Source organism: Gavia stellata, unplaced genomic scaffold, assembly GCF_030936135.1.
Source record: "Gavia stellata isolate bGavSte3 unplaced genomic scaffold, bGavSte3.hap2 HAP2_SCAFFOLD_34, whole genome shotgun sequence".
NCBI classification, from domain to species: Eukaryota; Metazoa; Chordata; class Aves; order Gaviiformes; family Gaviidae; genus Gavia; species Gavia stellata.
In genome coordinates this window covers 4,193,192-4,215,229 of record NW_026776320.1, presented here as the reverse complement: position 1 = coordinate 4,215,229, position 22,038 = coordinate 4,193,192, and the positions used below count along the sequence as shown (strand labels likewise).

The 22,038-nt window shown below is 43.8% G+C and overlaps 1 protein-coding gene across 3 annotated transcripts; it reads left to right on the top strand.

Moving 5' to 3' along the window:
• Positions 1-5,046: 5,046 nt before the first annotated feature.
• On the top strand, positions 5,047-16,963 carry LOC132320904 (E3 ubiquitin-protein ligase TRIM36-like). 3 transcript variants are annotated; one of them, XM_059834539.1, is made up of 10 exons: positions 5,050-5,281; positions 7,068-7,085; positions 8,526-8,851; positions 10,306-10,452; positions 11,551-11,646; positions 12,587-12,840; positions 13,502-13,626; positions 14,181-14,474; positions 14,777-15,074; positions 16,609-16,963. In XM_059834539.1, the coding sequence occupies exons 1-10, from the start codon at positions 5,242-5,244 to the stop codon at positions 16,961-16,963; spliced, it is 1,953 nt and encodes a 650-aa protein (XP_059690522.1). In that variant the 5' UTR covers positions 5,050-5,241. The 3 variants fall into 3 exon arrangements, with proteins under 3 accessions (XP_059690524.1, XP_059690522.1, XP_059690523.1); XM_059834540.1 differs by lacking the exon at positions 7,068-7,085 and adding an exon at positions 7,113-7,122 and having other exon boundaries at positions 5,050-5,283; XM_059834541.1 differs by lacking the exon at positions 7,068-7,085 and having other exon boundaries at positions 5,047-5,263; positions 8,508-8,851.
• The last annotated feature ends 5,075 nt before the right edge of the window (positions 16,964-22,038 follow it).

Sequence of the window (22,038 nt, the reverse complement as noted above, 5' to 3'; positions counted from 1 at the left end):
ATTCCAAAATATATTCACTTTAAAGCCAGTATTGTGTACCTGGTTTTTAGCAGGTTTCTTTAGCATAATAGCAACAAAGACAGACAGAAATCAAGCGGAAGCTAAAAATAAAGATTGCATGTACTTTTTAGTACATGAAAGTTAGAATTATTTGGAGACATTTTATCTGTAGAGTGTCTTTAACTTCAAGACAAGGGTTTTTAAAACACTGGATTTGAGCAAGTAAAGACAATGCTGGCCGGCATTTGTCTTTGCTCAGATAACATTTCCTTTTTGGCCTCTCAGTTTAACGGTATTGATAGTTGGAAAGTCTTCACTAACATACAGTTAAGTATGAAGACAGGATGCAGTAACAGAATATCTGTTTTCTCTTGTTTATGAAACACTTCAGTCCTGCACCGCTTATCACCTTCCATAAGCGTGCTGTTTCTTCCCAGCTGTTAAAGCAGAAAGTCAGAAACTTTGTCTTTGACAAAACCGTAGGTGAAATGGAGTTTCAGAGTATTCCAAGATAGAAAATAGAATCTGCAAGAAACACATACCAAACTGCTTGACAAAAACAACTACAGGATCGTTCTCTCCTTCTCATAAGAAAGCAAATGAGGAACAAAAGAACAAGTTCTGCAGAGGTAGAACACGATTTTTATGAATGCTTGCTTTGCAGACGAATGGAAACATAATTCCACAAAGAAACAGAAAGCAGAATGCACGCCAGAACTCGGGACTGGAGAAGCAGTCCACACAAACTGCTGCAAAATTGTTGAAGGACAACCGCAAACAAAATTTTAAAGTGTTTTCATCTCTTTCTCTTTGAGTGTCTCTCCCCCAAATATAATGAGTTTTGCTAAGGGCCTGTACGTGTGACAGAGCAGCACAACCAAAAGTAAAAGCAACCCTTGAGCCTGTTCCCAGATCACAAAACATTCTGTGGCTCAAGAAATCATAAGCATTTAGTTTTGTCGGCAAACGAAAACTTAATCTGAGTCTGTGATTAAAATGTATTCCCACCTCAGGATCATCGTCATCAAAATCACGGTAAGTGGAATGCTCAGAATTATTCATTTTATCCAAAAGTTCAATAGCAAGACTTGGATTTAATGGCTGGGTAACAAAAAGGATGCTGAAAGACAGAAGGAAAAACACAGATTAAAATTCCAACCACTCATATTAAGCATATTTTAATTTTAGAACTTAAAAAAAATCCCATACATAAATTTATACCTGTAGTAACTTTTCAGCTGTCGGTCCTTTTTTAGGATTTTTTCCTAAGTACCATTTTCACAGAATGATGGAAACTATTGGACCTGTAAAAGGAAGTGGTAGTCGTGAGAATCAATTGCCCAGTGAACTACATGATCATTATCTACTGAAACAGAAAAGTACTTGCCATTTCATTTTGTCCTTTAATTCAGGAGGCTGGAAGTTGCTTTCCATCATTAGCAGAAGCGCTCTAAAAAATCCAACAGTATTTCTGTGGGTTACATGGCAGTACATATCTGACATGAATTTTGAAGACATTGTTTAGTTGGCAGGAAGAAGTCCATCCGTTTAAGAGATGCTACCAGGACAACATGATGCATTTATGCAGCAAAAGGAGTTGTCTCAATTTCTATCACGTACATCCAGAACACTTACAACCCACTACCCTTGCAGTACCCCCAAACACCACAAGCACCCATGTAGCCACTACTCCAGGTGGATGATTTGGGGAGCTGTACTTACACACCGCACTTTAACCCCTTGCTAACCTCACTGGATGTAGGTCAAACATTGGATGGAGACTGAAGCTCAGCAAGCTCTATAGCAGTTATTCCAGATGCCCACAGATCACAGAGGTGGTTATAGACACCTTTTCTTCCTACTGCAGCAACTTCTGGCACCATCCTAAAGGGTAAAAGACATTTTTAGATAAAATTCTCGCCCCAAATCAAACATTCTTCTGTACGCAGCAGTTTACTACTCTTTTTCCTAAAGCTCTCAACCTGTAACCTCACAGCATATACACTTACAGATGTGGATATAGACACATGCGTGCATGTGTGCGCGTGTGTGTGTAAAAAGTTACGTAATGTATCCATGAAGTTCTCCTCAATCACATTCTAGTAACTAACAGGCAGTTTCCAAAACAGCTATTTAGGCTGTGGGACAACAGGAGGAAAATGTGTGCTCTAGGTTTGTCCACGCTATCAACACCCACCTCTGCTGGCATCTACACCTCTGGCATGAAGTGCAGAATGGTTTGCCTTGCTGTGCCACCAAAGACCAATTTCTTCACACTGTTTCAAAGGTGGCAGCAGAGCCAAAGGGGCTTTGTTCTGGTCTGCGGCTGATAGTTTATTTTGGTCCCAAATAAACCACATCCGATGTCAGCGATGGGTAGTGTGCCAATGTAGACAAGGGCTTAGGAAGAGCTACATCCTTTAAAGCCTGCCTGTAACATCGGGAAGTTTGGGGATGGCGGAGGTGGTTAAGGGGTAATAGAGTTATTCACAAGCTTGCAAATTATTACTCAAAACATAGTTGGAAGGCTGACAACTCACGTCCTTACCAGTCCATTCTCCCCCCACCTCGGTTAAGTAACATGTTTCAGTTTGAATATACAGACTGTGCATTACTGGCATTATCAGAATCATTTCAAGCACAGTGTTTTGTATTTTTATGAAGGTGGTTTCTAAAGTAGATGTGAAATAACATCTTTACATGTGTTCTCTAGTTCTTTGTAACACCAGGCGTGCAGAAACATCACGGGCGTGGCCGCTGCCGCTGCGGGCGTGGCCGCCCCGGCGCCGCGCCCCTGGTGCCCGGGGGGAGCCTGGGGACGCGGCCGCCGGGTCGGGGTTTGTCGTCCCCTCCGCTGTTGCGCCCTGTGCTGCGGGGGGGCGGGGGGGGCGGTGGATTGGGGGATGTTTGCCCCCCGCGGTGTGCGCCGGCAGCCTCGTCCCTGCCCGGCTGGGAGCGGCACCGGCGGCAGCCCGAGGTGCTGGGGCGGCGGGCAGGGCTGGCCCCTAGATCTTCAGACGGGGCTCGGTGCTGGCGGGGGAACCGCATAAATAAAGTCGGTCTGGTCTGGCGGCGGGCTGGACGGTGAAAACCCACCCGAGAGGGGACGAGCGGGCGCTGGGCAGCCGGTGTCCGCGCCCGCCACTTGATGCTTCGCTGGGTTTCGGTTGCCGTTGGCTCTCCCGGCAGATACTCCGGCCTCGGAGCGCAGTGCCAGATGGCTGTGGGGTCATTAAATTACTGAAGAGCTGCACAGATCCACGGGCGCCTCTTTGTGCAGGAAATAAATAAACAAACAGATAATGTTCCGGACTGGAACTATTAGCCTAACGAAGTCAAGGCAGTTCCAGTGCTTAAATGTGGATTACACGGTGGGAAAGCCTGTTGTTTAACCAGTCTGACACTTAATTTCTTTTTTCTCCCTCCCCCACCCCCCCTTCTTGAAAAGCGAGCGAGCGAGCTGAGTTAAACATATGGATTCCTATTGTTAAGAAGTATGGTTGCTTTCGTTTCACTAGGTCCTTGAGTGGAATTAAGACTACTCCCCTCCTCTCCTTTCCTCCCCTGCAAGGCAGACATGACCTAAAGATGAACCGAGTTTGCCTAGTGGCGGTGTTCATTTCACAGAATCACAGAATCACAGAATCACTACGGTTGGAAAAGACCTGTAAGATCATCAAGTCCAACCTGAAAAAAAAAAAAAACAAAAAAAACAAAAAAAAAAACCAACCAACCCACGCAAGCCAACCACCACACAACAACAACAAGGCACAACACACCAAAAACCAACCCACCCAACACCACATAGCACCATGCCCATCAAGCTACATCCCACAATGCCACATCCACACGCTCCTTGAATACCTCCAGGGAGGGTGACTCTACCACCTCCCTGGGCAGCCTATTCCAATGTTTCACTACTCTCTCAGTAAAGAACTTTTTCCTAATATCTAGCCTGAACCTCCCCTGGCGCAGCTTGAGGCCATTTCCTCTAGTCCTGTCACTAGTCACTTGGGAGAAGAGACCAACACCCACCTCTCTGCAACCCCCTTTCAGGTAGTTGTAGAGAGCGATAAGGTCTCCCCTCAGCCTCCTCTTCTCCAGGCTAAACAACCCCAGCTCCCTCAGCCGCTCCTCATAAGACTTGTGTTCCAGACCCCTCACCAGCTTCGTCGCCCTTCTCTGGACACGCTCCAGCACCTCAATGTCTTTCTTGTAGTGAGGGGCCCAAAACTGAACACAGTATTCGAGGTGCGGCCTCACCAGCGCCGAGTACAGAGGCATGATCACCTCCCTGCTCCTGCTGGCCACACCATTTCTGATACAAGCCAGGATGCCGTTGGCCTTCTTGGCCACCTGGGCACACTGCTGGCTCATATTCAGCCGGCTGTCGATCAACACCCCCAGGTCCTTTTCTGCGGGGGAGCTTTCCAGCCACTCGTCCCCAAGCCTGTAGCGTTGCCTGGGGTTGTTGTGGCCAAAGTGTAGAACCCGGCACTTGGCCTTATTGAACTTCATCCGGTTGGCCTCAGCCCATCGATCCAGCCTGTCCAGATCCCTCTGCAGAGCCTTCCTACCCTCAAGCAGATCAACACTCCCTCCCAACTTGGTGTCGTCTGCAAACTTGCTGAGGGAGCACTCTATCCCCTCATCCAGATCATCAATGAAGACATTAAACAAGACCGGTCCCAAAACTGAGCCCTGGGGGACTCCGCTTGTGACCGGCCGCCAGCTGGATTTCACCCCATTCACTACAACTCTCTGGGCTCGGCCATCCAGCCAGTTTTTTACCCAGCGAAGAGTGTACCTGTCTAAACCAATGAATGTTGTCAGTGCTTTCATAAATGTTAATTGAGATTTGTTTGCAGCGTTAACCAGCGGAATGCCTCAAACCAGCTAGAATGTGCGATTCTAGAATAGAACGATTATTCTAGAGAGCTGGGCTTTTGTGACATACAGACATACAGCTGTGCAGTAAGTCTTGCTGGCTCACGTTTTCTGCACTTACACTTGTTTTTCCCTCTTTCTGTCATGAAGGTTACCATTAAGGGTATCGAAAGAGAGCTCATCTGCCCAGCATGCAAGGAATTATTTACCCATCCACTGATCCTTCCTTGCCAGCACAATGTCTGTCACAAATGTGTGAAAGAAATACTCTCTGCATTTGAAGACTCTTTCGCTGATGGAGGCTCTGAATCCTCTAATCAGAGTAGCCCTCAAATTCAAAGCTCTTCTTCCAGCATGGACAGGATTAGTAGATCAGGTACGTATCGGAATTTTTGCGTGTTTTCCTTATTTTATGTGTTCGACTGACTTGAGCCGAATTGCGTCTGCATTGGTAAAATGTCTTCCCGGTACTCCTGATGCAGTTAAAGAGATGACTTAGGGATAGTGTGAGTCTTGTTCATTCTGTGGCAAGAACAATGGGAATATTTTTAAGGACAGTGCACTCTATTTCATATATAATAGATCAGTCTTTGTGGCATCCTGTAAATCTTTGTAACCATTGTATTTGTTTATTCCTGTATTTCAGTTACATTGAGATGCAGTAGCATCATGTTCAATAGCGTCGCTGTTGAGGTGTAGATTTCAGCAGTTTTATTGCCTGTCAGCGGTACTGTTGAGGTGGTTCTCTCAGGTTTCGGCCAGCCTAAATTGAGTAGTTCGACTTCCTTCTGAGCCTCTGCAGACTTTGCAAATGATGGGTTTGTCCTACCCAATTCATTACGCTTACAATAAATCATTTTCCATAGATGATGGTTATTGCACGGTTGCAGAATTGGGAGACAGATGACTGTAAGAAGACTGCGCTAACCGCCTCTTCCAGTGTGGTCTGCTCTGGAAGCTTTAAGGAGCACTCCTCATGCTCTTTGTGATGTCACACTAGAAAGATTCTTACAGCTGTTGTGTAATCCACAGATGAGTTGTTCTTTTACACAGATACTTCGAAAGTACTTCTTGAAAGAAACCTCATCTTGGCTTTTAGGCTTCCTTCTGACGTAACTGTCCACTTTAAAACCGCAGTCCGCAGTGATCTGGAAGAGTCGCCCACAAGACAAACCCTAAAGCTGTGTCTTGTATTTCGTATGTTACTAACGTTCATCATCCCCTTCCCAGTTTTCAAAGCTCAAATATTTTATTTCACCCACTTCTTTTAAACAACTCTTGAGTTGTTAGTACTGGTACTCTTTCAGGATCAGTTTGATAAGCAAATGCTGTGTTTGCTGTAGCTTGGCAGGTTGAGGCTTGCATCATTTGAGGGAATCCCCAAACGAAATAGCTAGTTGTCTTCATTACAGTCCTGTTTTCTGGATATGGGGTGCACAGCCCCACAATCACTGTTTAGCTCTGCATACATTTCAGCTGCTTTCTCAGCTCTCTCTACCTGCAGCGTTATGTGAAGTTTGAATGAAGAGAGCCCACTGGTGACTGCCATCTCCCAAATCCAAGTCTAGTCCCTTTTTTCCTCAGTAAGCATGATGTTCTGTCACGGCATTGTATGCATGGACTGAAGCGGTCACCGGTTTCCGCTGCAGCTGTCCACTACGTGGTTTTACAACGTGGACATCAGGGCACCAGGTTGGGTGCCTAAGGAGTGGTGGGCGCACCGTGGGTGACCTGGCCTCCTTGTGAGAACTGTGGCTTGCCAAGTGTGGGAGTATCAGACAGGCTGTGCGTGGGGACCAGGCCCCCCATGCTGCTTTCAGCAGTGTAAGTAAGGAGGTAATCCTTAATCTTCCGTGGAAAGCTGCCCTCCAGCTTGCTCTCTGTCGGGCAGTAGAAATAGTGATCTAGCATGATGGGGTGCGCAGGCAGTGCTGTGGCACCGTCCACGCTGTGCACAGAGGAGGCAGAGCTCCCTTGGGAACCTGACATTTAGATGCTACTAGATGTCACCCATACTGTTCTGTTAATGCAGTCTAGCTGTTCTGCTCAGAACCTACAGAAAAGCATGAGACCAGCCGAGTTTGAGACTGACATTTATTCATGCTCTGGTTGTGGCTTCTTAGCTGATAGTGATGCATAACTACCATGGGGTACATTTTGAAGATTTTTAAAGGAACTAGTTTCTTACAGGAGTGTTGGTTTGTTTTTTTAAAGAGACTGGAAAGGGCGTGAGAGGTAGGGAGGTTTTGGATTGTTGGGTGAAGCACCCACAGAAGAGTGACACAAGGCAAGTGTCTTTTGGATAGCATCAAAGGACACTTCAAAAAGAAATGAAGCATCAACATTTCTGATGGGAAGATCCTCACTAAATACAGATGGGACCAAATTTCACTTTCTGAAGAAGAACCAATTTCAACACTAAGAATTCAGCTTGAAGTCATACCTCTCTCTATTTACAAATTAGTTATACCAACATGCAGTCATCTCAAGGGGATCTTAAAACCATGCTCCAGCTCGAGAGAATGGTTTTTTATTTCTTTGTAAGGGGAGGCTGAGAGGATACATGTTAAGCCTAAACACTGGCTTAACCTGCTTCAGTAATACATAAAGGACTAATTTTGATAGTTGTGCCCTGTGGGTTCATGAGTGAGACATGGGGATGCACTCTCTGTTTGATAGCCTCAAGAATGTTACCCTGTAAATAGTTTTTGGGTCTGTGTGAGCCATCCCCTGGAACAGGCTCCAAAGAATCCCTAGGCTTGCGACTTGACTTGAGCCTTGGATCACTTTATTTTGGAGAAGAGGGGAAATTTGTGCATAGCTGTTTCGTAGGAGTGCAGCTTCTCTACTGTCCCCTTTTGAAATGAAAAGAGATAAGCTGTACCCTTGTGTAACCATGCAGATCTGTGGTTCCCCAGTTCAAGGTAGAGGAATCTCTCAGACATAACCGTCTCAGCATCCCCTTTGGTGTGCGGGGCTTACTTAGCAGCCCTCCTTTATCAAGGCCGTTCAGCAAGGGCCAAGTCAGCCTCTACGTATTTGGACTGAATGATTTGGCTGAGATTTCGTACTGGTGATATCTAGTTCTCTTGTTTTCCTCTTTAGATTTTTATGATGCCTCTTGGGGTAAGCCAGGTAAGTTTGACTCGGCCAAAGCAAACTTCAGGGAGCTCCAAGTTGGCTATATTTGTCTGGGAATAACCAGTCTCACTCTGGGAATAGACATCTTACACTTCAGCGTGTTACGAAGCTGTTGCTCTCTATGTGGGCAGCCAGTTAGCCTAAAACCAACTGGTTTCCGGAAGGTTTTGTGTTTAGTCTTTTGAAAGGCTGCGGCTTGAGTGCATGCAAAACTAGACGAAGAAGATAGGATTGGAATAGCTAAATTAACCTTACCGTAGAATTAAGTTTTAGAGTAGTAGTTTGTAATGCCCCCTGAACTCAGACATTACACTACCTTGTCATGGCAAATGTATTCTCTTTGGCTTGGCAGAGTGCATATGAATTGGTATTGTACTGGTTTGGATGATGCGCTACGATAGTTTGAAATTGGTTCATAAATTCCTGTGCTTCTCCCTTTAAAATCTAAACCTCTTCTGTTTACACTCCTCCTAAATCAGGATTTGGTGTCTACACAGGCAGAAAACGTAACTCACTGACTCCTAGATCGAGTCTGTTTCCTTGTCCGGGTTGCCAGCGGGATACTGATCTCGGAGAACGTGGCATCAATGGCTTATTTCGCAACTTTACTTTGGAAACCATTGTGGAAAGATACAGACAGGCAGCCAGGGCAGCCGTTGCTATTATGTGCGATTTCTGCAAACCTCCACCTCAAGAGGCCACAAAGAGCTGCATGGACTGCAGGGCAAGCTATTGCAACGAATGTTTCAAAATACACCATCCTTGGGGAACTGTGAAAGCCCAACATAAACATGTAGGACCAACCACCAACTTCAGACCCAAGGTAAGTATCCCGTATCTTACAGAATTTGGGTTGCAGCATTTGCATATAGCTTCAGACATATCTGTGCAATGGTAGTTGCTTTTTGGGACCGTTGTTCCTTTTTTGACTATTGCTGTTATTCATTGAGTGAACCATAAGCTTTTGTTCTTGCTGACAGCATGACTGCAGTTTTGAACATGTCTGCCTGCACAGATGATTTTCCTGAAAGTTTCCTTCCCTCCTCGCACCTCCCCCCGAATCCAGCAGTCAATGACAATGGGATAGCTTATTGCATATTCTGCTGAATGACAGTCTTATGTACCAAGGTGCTAGCGAGACTGGTGTCTTTGGGCTTTTCACCATAGACTAAGATAACATTTGGGGCTTGAGAGTTGGTTTCAGAGATGGTTTGCAATTTTAGCTTAGTGTGTCCATATTTATGCTACTCACTTCTATTTTTGAGCCCTTTCCTGTCCTTTCTTGTATGTGCGTGCGAGTGTTAAAAGATGATGCTTTTAAAGCTTGACTGTTGGCACTGATGTCGTGTTCTCCTCCTTGACATGACACTGAAAAGCTTTCTCAAGAGCTTCTCTTTGGTAACATGGAGTAGATGGACCCAAATGTCTTTCAGTGCTCTGGAACGAGGCAAAGCATTTCTTTTTTTTTAAAACACACACGCACACATGTGCACAAGCACACCCACCCACCCCCACCCACCCCCTTTTAGACGGTTTTATCTGTTGCTTGCGCTTGGAGTTGAGCAGCACTTTTTTTGCCTCTTCGAGCAGTTACTTCAACGTGTTCAATTTTTGAAAGATTACTTTTAGCAAACACCAGCTTTTTCACAATGCTGTTTAAGCTGCTACTGGAATTAACGCTCAGCATGAACAACTTGTAATTGGAGTCAGACAGAAAAAATGAAACACTGGAGCCTTTTATCTTTAAAATGACTGTGACTGGGGGTGTGGCTGCATTTCATCTGTTGCTCCAAGAGCAATGGCTATGTGGCTGATCAGAGTCTAGCTTAAATTTAAATCATTACAGTATTATGTCAACTCCTGCCTTAAGACAGTTCGTAGTTGTTTCAAGAGATGCTGGCATGGACACAGTTGAATTTGACAGCGTGGCTGTGTTATATATTGCATTTACAGCTCTGAACAGGAGTGTAGGGAGCTTGAGGCACGCAAACAACTTCAGGGATTAGCAAAATGGTTGATTGCAGTATGGAGGCTACATGATGTGTACACAGACATCGCTACAGGTTTACTCACTGTGAACCTCGTGAAACTGTGTGTGTTCATCTGCTGGCTTTCACTGGCATAGACAAATATAAAAGGTGGAAGATAAACTGAATATAAAGAATCCACTGATGAAATCAGATGCTGCTGTGGGGTGATTTAGTGTTTTGATGGTTTGTTGGCCACCTCAGTTTTTGGAAGTACACCTGCATTCTCTCTGCTCTCTTTTTTTTTCAGATTTTGATGTGTCCAGAACATGAAATGGAGAGGGTAAACATGTACTGTGAAATCTGCAGAAGGCCTGTTTGTCATCTTTGTAAACTGGGTGGATGTCATGCAAACCATAGAGTAACAACCATGAGAACTGCCTACAAAACCCTTAAGGTAAAAGTAAATATTGTTGGACCTGGCCTTAAGAAGGGGAAAAGTACTGAGCTTCTGGTGTAAGGGCAAACTCCCTGTGGCAGGAAGCCAGGATGTGTGTTTAGAGGACACTGAACCAGTCATGAGGCATGCTGTTGTGCAACATCTGTTAATATCTATATTAGTGTGACATAGCGCACTTCTGAGAAACTGTATTTTCTATGAGGCTTGAAACATAACCTCTTAAAAGTCCTTCCACCTTGTTTTAGCCAACTGTATAGCAGTACTGACCAATGCAAAAGGTTTAAGCAGTTTATACTTTACAATCTAGCTTTTTTAAGGTAAGTGTCCTTGTGGCTTGGATTAGCTGATACTTCAGAAGCACTCCTGAAAAATTTGCATTGGAAGTATCTGTTGGGACCTTGTATGTTTCTGAAGTTGCATAGCTGTTAATTCGCAGTACAACAGGGAAGACTTGCAAACATTGCTTTGTTGTTAAAGAATGATTGCTTCTACCTCCTCTTCTTCCTTTTCTTCCTCTCTTGCTCACAAGAAAAAAAAAAGGGGGGGCAGGGGGGGGGGGGGGAAGACCGGACCAGCCTGCCTTGTGCTCTTTGGCCTCCTTGCCTGTTTGCAAGGCTTTTCCTGTACAGCTGTTAACTCTTGCAAGTCAGGAAATGCAGAGACACTCCTAAGTTCATGCTTTGAACCACTCATTCTTCTAGCAAATCTTACTACAAATGAGTTAATAACTAACGTGGCTTTTCTGTAAGTTTTAGTAACGTCCTGAAGCCTCATGTTCCTAGCCTAAGAGAAGGTGGCACTTGTGGCTGGGGAAGACTGAGCCAGCTGAGGCTGTTACCTCTTGTCCTTAGAGGCTGTTACCTCTTGTCCTTAGAGGCTGTGCCCCCAGTCCTGCCCACATCAGTGGCCTGATGTCCCTGTGCAGTCATTGCGGGTCACTGAGCAATTCTCCGCAGGGTTGCTGCTCATAACTGGTGGCAGGCTGTTGTCCTTGTAACTAGATAAAGCGAGTGCTAGCTGGATGACCTGCCTGTGCTGGTTGTCGGTTTGGGTGGGATACCCTTCTTCTGCTAGCTCGCTGTTTTGTTTTCACAGGAGAAGCTTTCAAAAGATATTGAGTACCTCATCAGTAAGGAGAGCCAGGTGAAAGCTCACATCACACAGCTGGATCTGCTGCTGAAAGAAACAGAGGTAAGAGTGTCTTCCGTGTTGGCTGGGGATAGCCCTTGCAGGGACACAGCAGAGACTCAAACTGTTTTCACTGAAGTGTTTCAAATCCTTTGGCTTTTTTCAGTTAGCCAGTAAAACAATTTCTGAACAGTTTGTGTTAGTCCTGAATCACAAATGGTAAGACCTAATCCTGACAGTGTTGGAAATATGGGCAACATACAGAGGGAAGTTAAGTTTTGGGTGCTGCTGTAAATTTAATTGAAAGAAAGCTTGTTTGATACCTTAATCAAAGAGAGGTGGGTTAGACTTACAGCTCTTGTGTATTAACGGTGCTTCACAATTTACACTGGCTGGCTGCCGCCTTGAGGATGTTGCAATAAAGTCAGAATGAAGAGTCAAATCTCCCTGCAGAAGAGTCAGAGCTGGGAGCTCACGTACAAGCTGAAAAACACAATGGCAGAAATTGCAGGAGCTCCTGGCCCTGCCTGTATCTTGATAAAGATTGTCTCTGTGCTTTGTAGTTCCTTTTATCCAGGGCACTAGTTAGAGGTGACCCTACAGTTCTGAGGGCATATGTGAGAAGCTGGGCTGGACCCCCATCTCAGTGTGGTTGGGGAAGGTGGAGGAGCACCTAGCTCTTGGGCATGAAGACTTCAGAAACTGACCTGTTTTCACAGTGCTTTTCCATGAGCTGTTTAGACACATGCTATGCGTAACTCAAGACATAATCAGAGGAATACTTTCCTGCTCTTCGTTCTCTGTGTTGATCCAGTAAACGCTCACTAGCTTGGGTGCAGTGCTGATCACATTTTCAGTGCTGATGGGCATAACAAAGCTCATTAGTCTTGTCAGTCAAATGGATGACTAGATTGCTGTGATACCTTGAACAACTTGAGGTATGTTTCTGTAGACAGCCACAGTGCTGTGGAATCTGTCTAAAATGTCTTTTGTTCCCTCCTAGTGCAACAGTGAACGAGCTAAAGAAGAAGCATCTCAGAGCTTTGAGAAATTATCTCATGTCCTAGAAGAGAAGAAGTCCGCAGCTCTTAGGGCAATTGAAACTTCTAAGAATTTAAGGCTGGAAAAATTGCAAACACAAGCAGAGGAATATCAAGGGCTCCTGGAAAATAATGGCCTTGTAGGATATGCTCAAGAGGTGCTTAAAGAAACTGATCCATCTTGTTTTGTTCAAACAGCAAAACAGCTTCATGACAGGTATCTTAATTATCTTCTGTTTGAAGTACAGATACTGTTCCAGGATGTCTGGTCAGTCATATTCTTTTGACACCTGCTAGCAAAGTACTGAATGCAGTACCTTGTATTGCAAAGGCTCAGAGATGGTCCCAGTACCGTTCAGTAGAAATTGCTACATTACAGTGTGCGTTAAGAAACAGCAGTCAGGAGGGGCTCTGTCCTGTGACAACACGTGGCCTTGTTCAGTAGGACTGCACTGGAAGGGTAGCCCATTCAGCTCACTGACACATTCCTTTGCTCAGAGATTGTATCGGGTATTTGCAAGTTAATCTAACAGGTCTCTTCTGGCTTTAAAGTCTTTGATCTTAATAGCTGTTCTCCATTAGCGCTTCACATCTATTGTGTTCTTTGAACATAATGCCCCAAATTGTTAAAATGCTCTACCAGCTGAACGATTACCTCTTCATTATCTTTACACTGATACCTTTACACTGCTGTACAAAAGCCCTTAAATTTTGCATTTGAATTCTGTCTAGAGAGACAGAAATTTCTGGGAGACATCAGTAAGTACATGAAAACAGCACTTTTTATAAAGCAAAACCTAGCATTTTTAGTTTAAGGAATGCACACATGTGAATTCCCTTTTCTCTGTTCTGCCATCCCTTTGCTTCTGTGCTTTCAGAATCCAAAAAGCTACTGAATCTCTGAAGAGCTTCAGGCCAGCAGCTGAAACTACTTTTGAAGACTTTGTGGTGGACATAGCTAAGCAAGAAGAGATCCTTGGTGACTTGTCCTTCCATTCCAATGGTAAATTGCGAGAGCATCAGGTCTTTCTCAAGTTACGACTTGAAGGGCTTCTCTGGAAAGAGGCAAAACTTATGCAGGGCTGCAGCTGCAGAACTCAGTCTTGTGACTTGCATTGTCCCTTCTGTCTCTGTGATCCACAAGGCATTACCTGGCAGCAATGCTAGCTTCAGCTTTGAAAAAGAAGCTAAGATGCCGTTGCATTCAGTACCAGTTTACATTGGCTTCCAAAACATTGTAGTTAAGTAATACTAGGTCTTCCTAGAAGCTTTTTGTTAACATGACAGAAAAGAATAGGCTTTTAGATGCTTTTTTAGCTGCCAGCAAAAATAAATAATACAACTTTCGAAGTAAAAACAGAAAGTAAGGGATTTATGTAAGTGCATGAATGGAACCATCCTCATCTGTACTCTTTAACGGATTGAGTCAGATTTCTGCCCCCACCCCCACCCCCCCCAAGTGCTATAGCCACTCAACAAAGGGCTTGTATGGTTAATTCTAAAACAACATATATCTAAATTTGAGGGTTTTTTTCTCCTGAATCTCTGGCATTCCAGGTCTAGAAATACCAGAAATCAATGAAGAGCAGAGCAGAATGTACAACAAAGCTCTGATCAGCTGGGAATGCCCTGGGAAGACAGACTCAGCTGATATCTATGTTCTTGAGTATCGTAAGCTTAATGGAGAAGAGGAGAGTGCGACGTGGCAGGAGATCAAAGTTTGCAGCAAGAGCAAAGTAATATCTGATCTTGATGATGACAGCTCCTATGCCTTTAGAGTTCGAGGATATAAAGGGTCCATCTGTAGCCCTTGGAGCCGAGAAGTTATTTTGCGTACGCCTCCAGCTCCAGGTATTGGGTTTTCTTCTGTCCACAAGGTGTTGAATCTGTGTCTGTCGGTGTTAAGAGCTGTAGGTGGTTTCCAGTAGTTCCCAGACTTCTACTCTACTGTTACCGGTTGCGTAAATGTTTAGAAGCACTGTTAACAAACAGGTTAAGTAGGTGGCGTGCTGAGACCGTTTTAGCTTGCATGACGTTCCCTTAGCCTTTAAAAGTGAGAAATTCTGATGCCAGCATGACTTAAAATGTAGTTTATAAGCACAGAAGGCCAAATACTTAACTAAGAGGAAATTTTTTTGGATACTGTTTTTCAGTTTTCAGTTTTCTTTTTGATGACAAATGTGGGTACAACAGTGAACATCTCCTGCTGAACCCAGGAAGAACCTCTGTGGAAAGCAGGGCTGGATTTCCTCTACTGCTGGGATCTGAGCGCATGCAGGTCGGATGCTACACAACCCTGGATTACATCATTGGCGACACCGGGATTGCCAAAGGGAAGCACGTCTGGGCTTTTCGTGTGGAAGCCTATTCATACCTGGTGAAAGTGGGAGTTGTTTCTAGCAACCAGATACAGAAATTGTTCCATAATACCCATGATGTGACCAGCCCAAGGTAAATTGCAGACTCTTGCTCAATACATGTTTTATATAAGGAGATGGCTTTTGAAAAAATAAGTTAAGAGTGAGTCTGGTCGCAATTAGTACACAAGGTGAACCTAACTAGTGGAAAGTAGCTTGAAGGATATGCTGTAAGCAGGTTGTCCTGTTCATCCCCTGCTATTAGCAGAAAGGTGTTGTAATTATCCAGAGTCCTATTTTCATTCTTTTTGGGAAAGAAAGGAGGTTCCTATAGATGTCAAGATGTGCCAGTTAAAGCAAGAAGGTAAAAAAAAAGCATCACTTGCAAGATTGAAGCAATGTTTAATTGTCACTAGTAAGACTCTGCCTTAATTTCCTTAGCATACTAGGTTTGGCAGCCATTCAGAGGTACAATGTTCACTGTGTGTATCTGTGTATCTTTGCTGTAGCTTGCGTCACGGTGGATTCCAAGTCACTGGCTTATCCCAGGCTATACACTTGCATATGGTACTGGAGTGCTACTGATCCCAAGCCAAAGTACAGTGGACAAACCAATAAAAAGATTTCAGCTCTGAAGTATGGTTGTAGTAAGCCTGGATGTGTCTAGGAACTGCAGGCTGGGAAGCTATCTCCTGAGGACTCTTAACTTTTTCAGGAATGTAAAAAATGTATCAGCTTCCTCCTGTGTAACATACTGAAAGTGTAAGAACGCCTGTGTCTTGAGCTGCTTAAAGCCAGACGGAGGCTTTTTGCAAAGTGAGAAATTAGATCCTGATTTCCTGATTTCTTTTTCCTTATCCACACAAATACCTGGAAAACTTTGGCTGACACAAATCCAATCTCCCCCCAGACATCCCAAAAATGCAAACCTAGCTAGGGATTGTCGGCACAGAAGAATGTGTGCTTCTCCAGTGTGTCTTCATCTGGTGACAGAAGTAGGGGGCAAAAGCATGTAGACTGAACAAATCTGGCCACAAACTTTCCCCAGTAACCAGCTGGGAAACAGGGGTTCATGGAAACCTCCAGGCAGAGCACTTTAAAAAAAACCAAACCACCAAACCAAAAACTTAAACCACTACTTTTTGTGTTGTGAATTTTAAAGACAACGTAATACAGCAGTGGTGAGGAAAACTCATAGGACAACAGTCATGTTAAATGTATTTACTCGTGTCATTTAACATTATGTAAATGAAGTTAAACATAGCTTGTCTGTAATCATTAGTCATAGTCGCTAAATTACTTTTCAAGTTAACTAATTTGCTCTACCTGTAGGTTCATTAATGATTACCTAGCATGAGTACATTTAGATACATCCGCTCCTTAGTAAAGCCTTCTGTGGTCTTGTCCTCGTTAGCGTTTAGCTGTTATTTATTGTCTGAAGTGGCCCAAGTGAGTGTTCTCCACCTACTAAATGCGTCTTCCCTCCTGGCTTAGGTATATTTTTACCCCACAAGGTTTTGCAGGTGACCATGTGGTGTTTCTTGTCTTACAAAAATGTTTTCTCCAGTTCACATCACTGATCCCCCTTCAGAATTTGACAAAAGCAAATGGTTGTTTTTCTGTTCTAGGTACGAGCAAGACAGTGGTCATGACAGTGGGAGTGAAGATGCCTTCTTTGACTCACCACAGCCTTTCACACTGGTCACTTTAGGCATGAAGAAGTTCTTTATCCCCACAACACCTGCTGCCCCCAAGGATCCAGCGAGCAGAATCCTTCCCCTGCCATCGTGCTTGGGCATCTGCCTCGACTGTGACAAAGGCAATGTGGGGTTCTACGACGCAGGCCGTATGAAATGCCTTTATGAGTGCGAGGTGGACTGCTCTGGCATAATGTACCCAGCATTTGCCTTAATGGGTGGTGCAGCAGTTCATCTTGAGGAACCTGTCACAGCAAAGTACGGGGAGTACCACGACGACATCTAGTGCAGTGATCTCTTCCCATTGCTGTTCTGAGGTGGAAGACGAGAGAGAGCAGAAGAATTCTACCTTAGTTTTCACTCCTGATTAATTACATTCTGTCCACATGTTGCTTACAAGCCTCTGGGTCATGCTTTTTTTAAACAAACGGTTCAGACACGTCCCACACTAGTGGGAAATGTTCTTCCAGGAACTCTCCTGCCTTTCTTGTGATCTGTGCAATGCTTTTCTCCACAGACTTTCTTCCCAGGGGGAAGCAGGGAAGAAGTTTGACTAGCAACCAAAATTACTCTTCGGGGGTAGAAATCTACCTTTTGTGTAACGTAAATCCTTACATAGTCAGTTTTGCATTTAATGAAATCAAAGCTGACAGCGTGTGATTGCCATTCTCCTTTCAAGAAATCTGCCTGAATGCCTCTGAGGGGTCAAATGCTTTCCAATTAACCCCTGAGCACCAGGGGTTGGGCCCTTCAGCACGAAAGAACATTTGCAAAAATACAGTATAAAGCAGGGAGAAATCAGAACTGCAGCTGAACGTTTAGGTTTTATTTGGAAAGAGGAGGGTAAACTAGAATCTGATTGCATGTCATATACCTTTAATGTGACGGTAAGCTAAAACTCTAATTCTGACACCTGGTGTCGTGTAGTTGGTGGCATAATGGTAAGTTTCTTGACTCTTCCAGGCTTTTACTATAGGCTATATAAAAATATATAAAGTGCAATTCTACCTTAAACATCAGACTTACTTTAGAGTCCAAAATCAGAAGTGTTTGCATGTGTGAGTAATTGTACCTGGTATTTAGGCAAAAGCATATGAGTTACTGACATGAGTAATAATATGTGAACTTTTAAAAAAAAATCAGGTATTTCTTTTAATACTTGTTTCTATAAGTTAATTTTTTGATCTAGTAGCAGCTTGGTTTTTTAGTAAGAATGTTAAAAATGCACTGATTAAGTTCTGAGACCCGATTTCTGCCTTAAAGGATGTCTCACCTCAAATTTCTGTTCCTCTCCTTTTAAAAACTGTATCACATAGTAGTTTTGCGTAGAATCATAGAACCACAGAATGGTTTGGTTTGGAAGGGACCTGTAAAGATCATCTAGTCCAATCCCCCTGCCATGGGCAGGGACATCTTTCGCTAGATCAGGTTGCTCAAAGCCCTGTCCAACATAACCTTGAACACTTCCAGGGTTGGGACAGCCACAGCTTCTCTGGGCAACCTGTTCCAGGGTCTCACCACCCTCACCATTAGAAATTTCTTCCTTCTATCTAATCTAAATCTCCCTCTTTCTGTTTAAGCCCTCTTTATATATTGAAAGGCTGCAATGAAGTCTTCCCTGGAGCCTTCTCCAGGCTGAGCAACCCCAACTCTCTCAGCCTTTCTTCACAGGGAAGGTGTTCCAGCACTCTGACCATTTTTGTGGCCCATTTTACATCCCCCAGTCTGTACTGATACTGGGGATTGCCTGGACCCGAGTGCAGGACCTTGCACTTGGTCTTGGCGAATCTCACAGAATCACAGAATCACTAAGGTTGGAAAAGACCTGTAAGATCATCAAGTCCAACCATCAACCAACACCACCGTGCCCACTCATGAGGTTCACATGGGCCTGCTCCTCAGGCCTGTCAAGGTCCCTCTGAATGGCATCCCTTCCCTCTAGCGAATGAACTGCTCAGCTTGGTGTCATCTGCAAACTTGCTGAGGGTGCACTCAATCCCACTGTCTGTGTTGTTAATGAAGACACTAAATAATATTGGTGCCAGCACAGACCCTTGAGGGACCCCACTCGTTACTGGTTTCCACTTGGACATTGAGCTATTGACTATAACTCTTTGGACGTGGCCATCCAGCCAATTCCTTATCCATTGAACAGTCCATACATCAAGCCCATCTCTCTCAAATTTAGAGATAAGAATGTTGTGGAGGATCGTATCAAAGGCCTTACAGAAGTCCAGGTATATGACATCTGTAGCTCTTCCCTTGTCCACTCGTGCAGTCACTCCATCACAGAAGGTCACTAGATGAGTCAGGCATGATTTGCCCTTGGTGAACCCATGTTGGCTGTTTCTAATCACCTGCCTGTCTTCCATATGTCTTGACATATCTTCCAGGAGCATCTGTTAGGTGATCTTACTGGGCATGGAGGTGGACTGCATCTGTTTATAGAAATCTACGTAAAAAAACATTTGGGTACTTGCACTGTTAACTTGTGTTGTGGAAAAATAAGGCTATAAAGTGAAGGATGTTTCTCATACATACTTGGTGCTTTCTAATTTGGGGATATGCTTTCTAATTTGGGGATAGTGTTGCATCTTGATGAATGTGTGTGAAGTATGCTTACTAAGTACGTGTATACAGCTGTAGAGCTATGAAATGGGACCTGAAAATCACAATACACTTAAATGAATGTAGGTCATAATGCAAAACCTTTGTGTGCTTTGCTGTCTGAACTGTTGTACTGATCTGACCTGGAGTACTCCCCTCCAGTGTCCTCTCTCTTAAGCCCTTGTCCAGTGGCCACTGTCAGAAGAAATTGGCAGAAATGGTAATTGGCAGAAGTTCCATCTGCGACAGAGTGCGCCTGACAGCCCTTTTGGGGCTAGAAAGGCCCGGCAAGAGCAACTTCTTGTCTGGGTCTCACCCGCAAATGTTTCTGCCTTAGTAAGGCTGCGTGGAAGTACATTCCACAGCTTCATTATGCACTTGTGTCAGAAACACTTTGATGACCCAGGCAGCAGCTGTGAAGCAGTGGATATCTTCTGGAACTTCCTGTTGCAGGAGAAATGGCAAATTGTCCCTCGCTAGTTACCATTTAGGTAATTTCTTTTTGTAATAGATGGTTGTCATAGCCTTTCTTTCCTATTGTGCCCTCCCCTTCATGTTTCCTCTTGCTGGATGGAAGCCATTCTGTACTGGCGAGCATCCTGCTGCCCCTCTCTCTCCTCTTGCCTTCTGAGACTGACTGAAGGAGCCCTCCATACAGACACTCTGTTGTTGTGAAGGATGACAAAATGCTGGGTTTTCCTTCTTTCCATAGTCCTGAAACCGTATTTGCCTTTTTGGTCAATACCGAGTATTAAGCTGACATTTACAAAGTTTCTTCTGCAGTGTTTTCCACACAATCCTGATGGTGAGTTGTAAACAAGCTGTGCACATACAGGGTTTCCCCACCTGGTGTGTTATTTGGCATTTGTTAATACTGAGTTTCATCTGCTCATTTACCTGGTCACTTAGTCCTGAGGGCCTCCTGCAGCTCTTCAGTCACTTCTAGACTTGAATGTTCCTGAGTAGCTTCATAGGTAACACAAACGTCATCATTCTTTTGTTGGCTTGCTTTTCCAGATCTTGGAGCAACTTCAGTTGTAGTCAGATGCAGCAAATCTCTTTCTGCTGTTAAAATTTATTGTTTCTTCCACTTTTTTTCCCCTCAGTCATTTATTAAACCATGACTAGCAAGTCAAGCACTGAGAACTTCTACATGTTAGTACACTCTGTTGAGTAGATGAGTCATGTTCTTGTGTGTGTGAGCCCAGTAGTCAAATAGACCCGGGAGGCAGGATTCTCTCTGCAGTAGCTGTGACTTCTCCCATTGTATAATCACCATTTGTCTGTTCATCTACCAAACTTAGTATTGGCTTAAAGCTATAGATGATAGGGTTGAACTTTCTCATTTGTTGTTCCCAGACCAAATCTCTTTCCACAGACAAATATATAATTTTTGATTCCTCAGCTTCAGAAACCGGTCTAAATTAAGGTTTTATGTCATGGTTAGCACGCCACAGTTCCACATTTGGATTCTTTAGAAGCATCTGGACCAATACCACCAGGCTTTGGCCTTTCATTCTTTCATGGAAATACTCATAAACTGAACACTATCTTAGCTATGACGACAGTCTCTCAGACTCATTTATTTTAAAAAGATTAAATTTTACTGGTTTGACAATATAGAAGTAAAAAATTAAAGATTTAGGGTTTTTTTTTCTGCTATAGCTTTATCTTACATTACTTTAAGATGTGCTCTGCTATGCAATTACTTATTCTCCTGGACAGAGACTGACGCCACTTTAAACATTTACCTACCTTTTGATATGTCTGTTTGTATCTATCTCATTCTGAGTTTAAAAATTGATTTGGCTTTTGGTGTCACCTGAATACTTAGGATGCATTCATTACAGTACTCTATGGTGCTTAGTCCAGCTTATTAAATAAAAACACACACTGTCAGAGGCACTGACAACACACTGTCAGATTTTTTCCGCTACGATGGAAGTGTCACCTTTCAGAAATACAGTTCAACAGTACTTGCCTATCCAGATACTTATTTTTCCAGAACAAGTTTCTTCCTACGAAACAGCACTTTACAATGTAGACTAAGCTAAGAATGGTGTGGTATTGTGTGGATCTTTGTGCAATATAGCTGTTTGGTGACTACTGTGTGATTTGCAAAGCTTCATGCAGGTGTGAATCATGTAGACACTTTTTAGATGTCTAAAGCTTGAACAAAAAGGCCTTGTTTAAACACATTCTGACATTAAAAAGGCAAATTAGGAAAATATGTCAGGAGACAAATTGGCTACTCCATCTAGTGAATTGGCTAAATTACAACGGCCTTTGCAATCTTCCCTATTGGCTTTAGAAACTAACCAGTGGCTGTTGTCAAACATATTACCAAAATGGGAAAAGGTCAATGTGGAAGACCATGAATTTCGTTGTAGATGCACTCGGTGTGGCCCAAGATAACCTGTCTTTGGTTCTCAGTTGTATCCAGGCTCAACTGTGGGCGCAATCAGTGGCCGCTTCAATCATAAGAGAGGGTGAAGAAGGCAATCTCCCCACCGAGATTCGGAAAATAATTTGAGATAGTGCCACTGATTTAGAGAAAAAACTCCAGTCCTGGTGGAATTTGGTAAACTTTACCCATGATCCCATCACAAGTACAGCCACAACTTTTGTATTAACTAGACATAATGCTTCAATATATTCCATCTACCCTGTTATTGCATTAGGATTGAATCACAATGGAACCATACTCTATCCATTTGAGCATAGAGTATGGGCCCAAGAAGTGGGACAGAAATG

Bases quoted from the DNA above. Each gene is read 5' to 3' on its own strand.
- LOC132320904 (XM_059834539.1), top strand. From the start codon at position 5,242: ATGGACAGGATTAGTAGATCAGGTACGTATCGGAATTTTT. The intron at 10,453-11,550 runs GTAAAAGTAAAT...TTGTTTTCACAG, and splicing joins CTGCCTACAAAACCCTTAAG to GAGAAGCTTTCAAAAGATAT. The intron at 11,647-12,586 runs GTAAGAGTGTCT...GTTCCCTCCTAG, and splicing joins TGCTGCTGAAAGAAACAGAG to TGCAACAGTGAACGAGCTAA.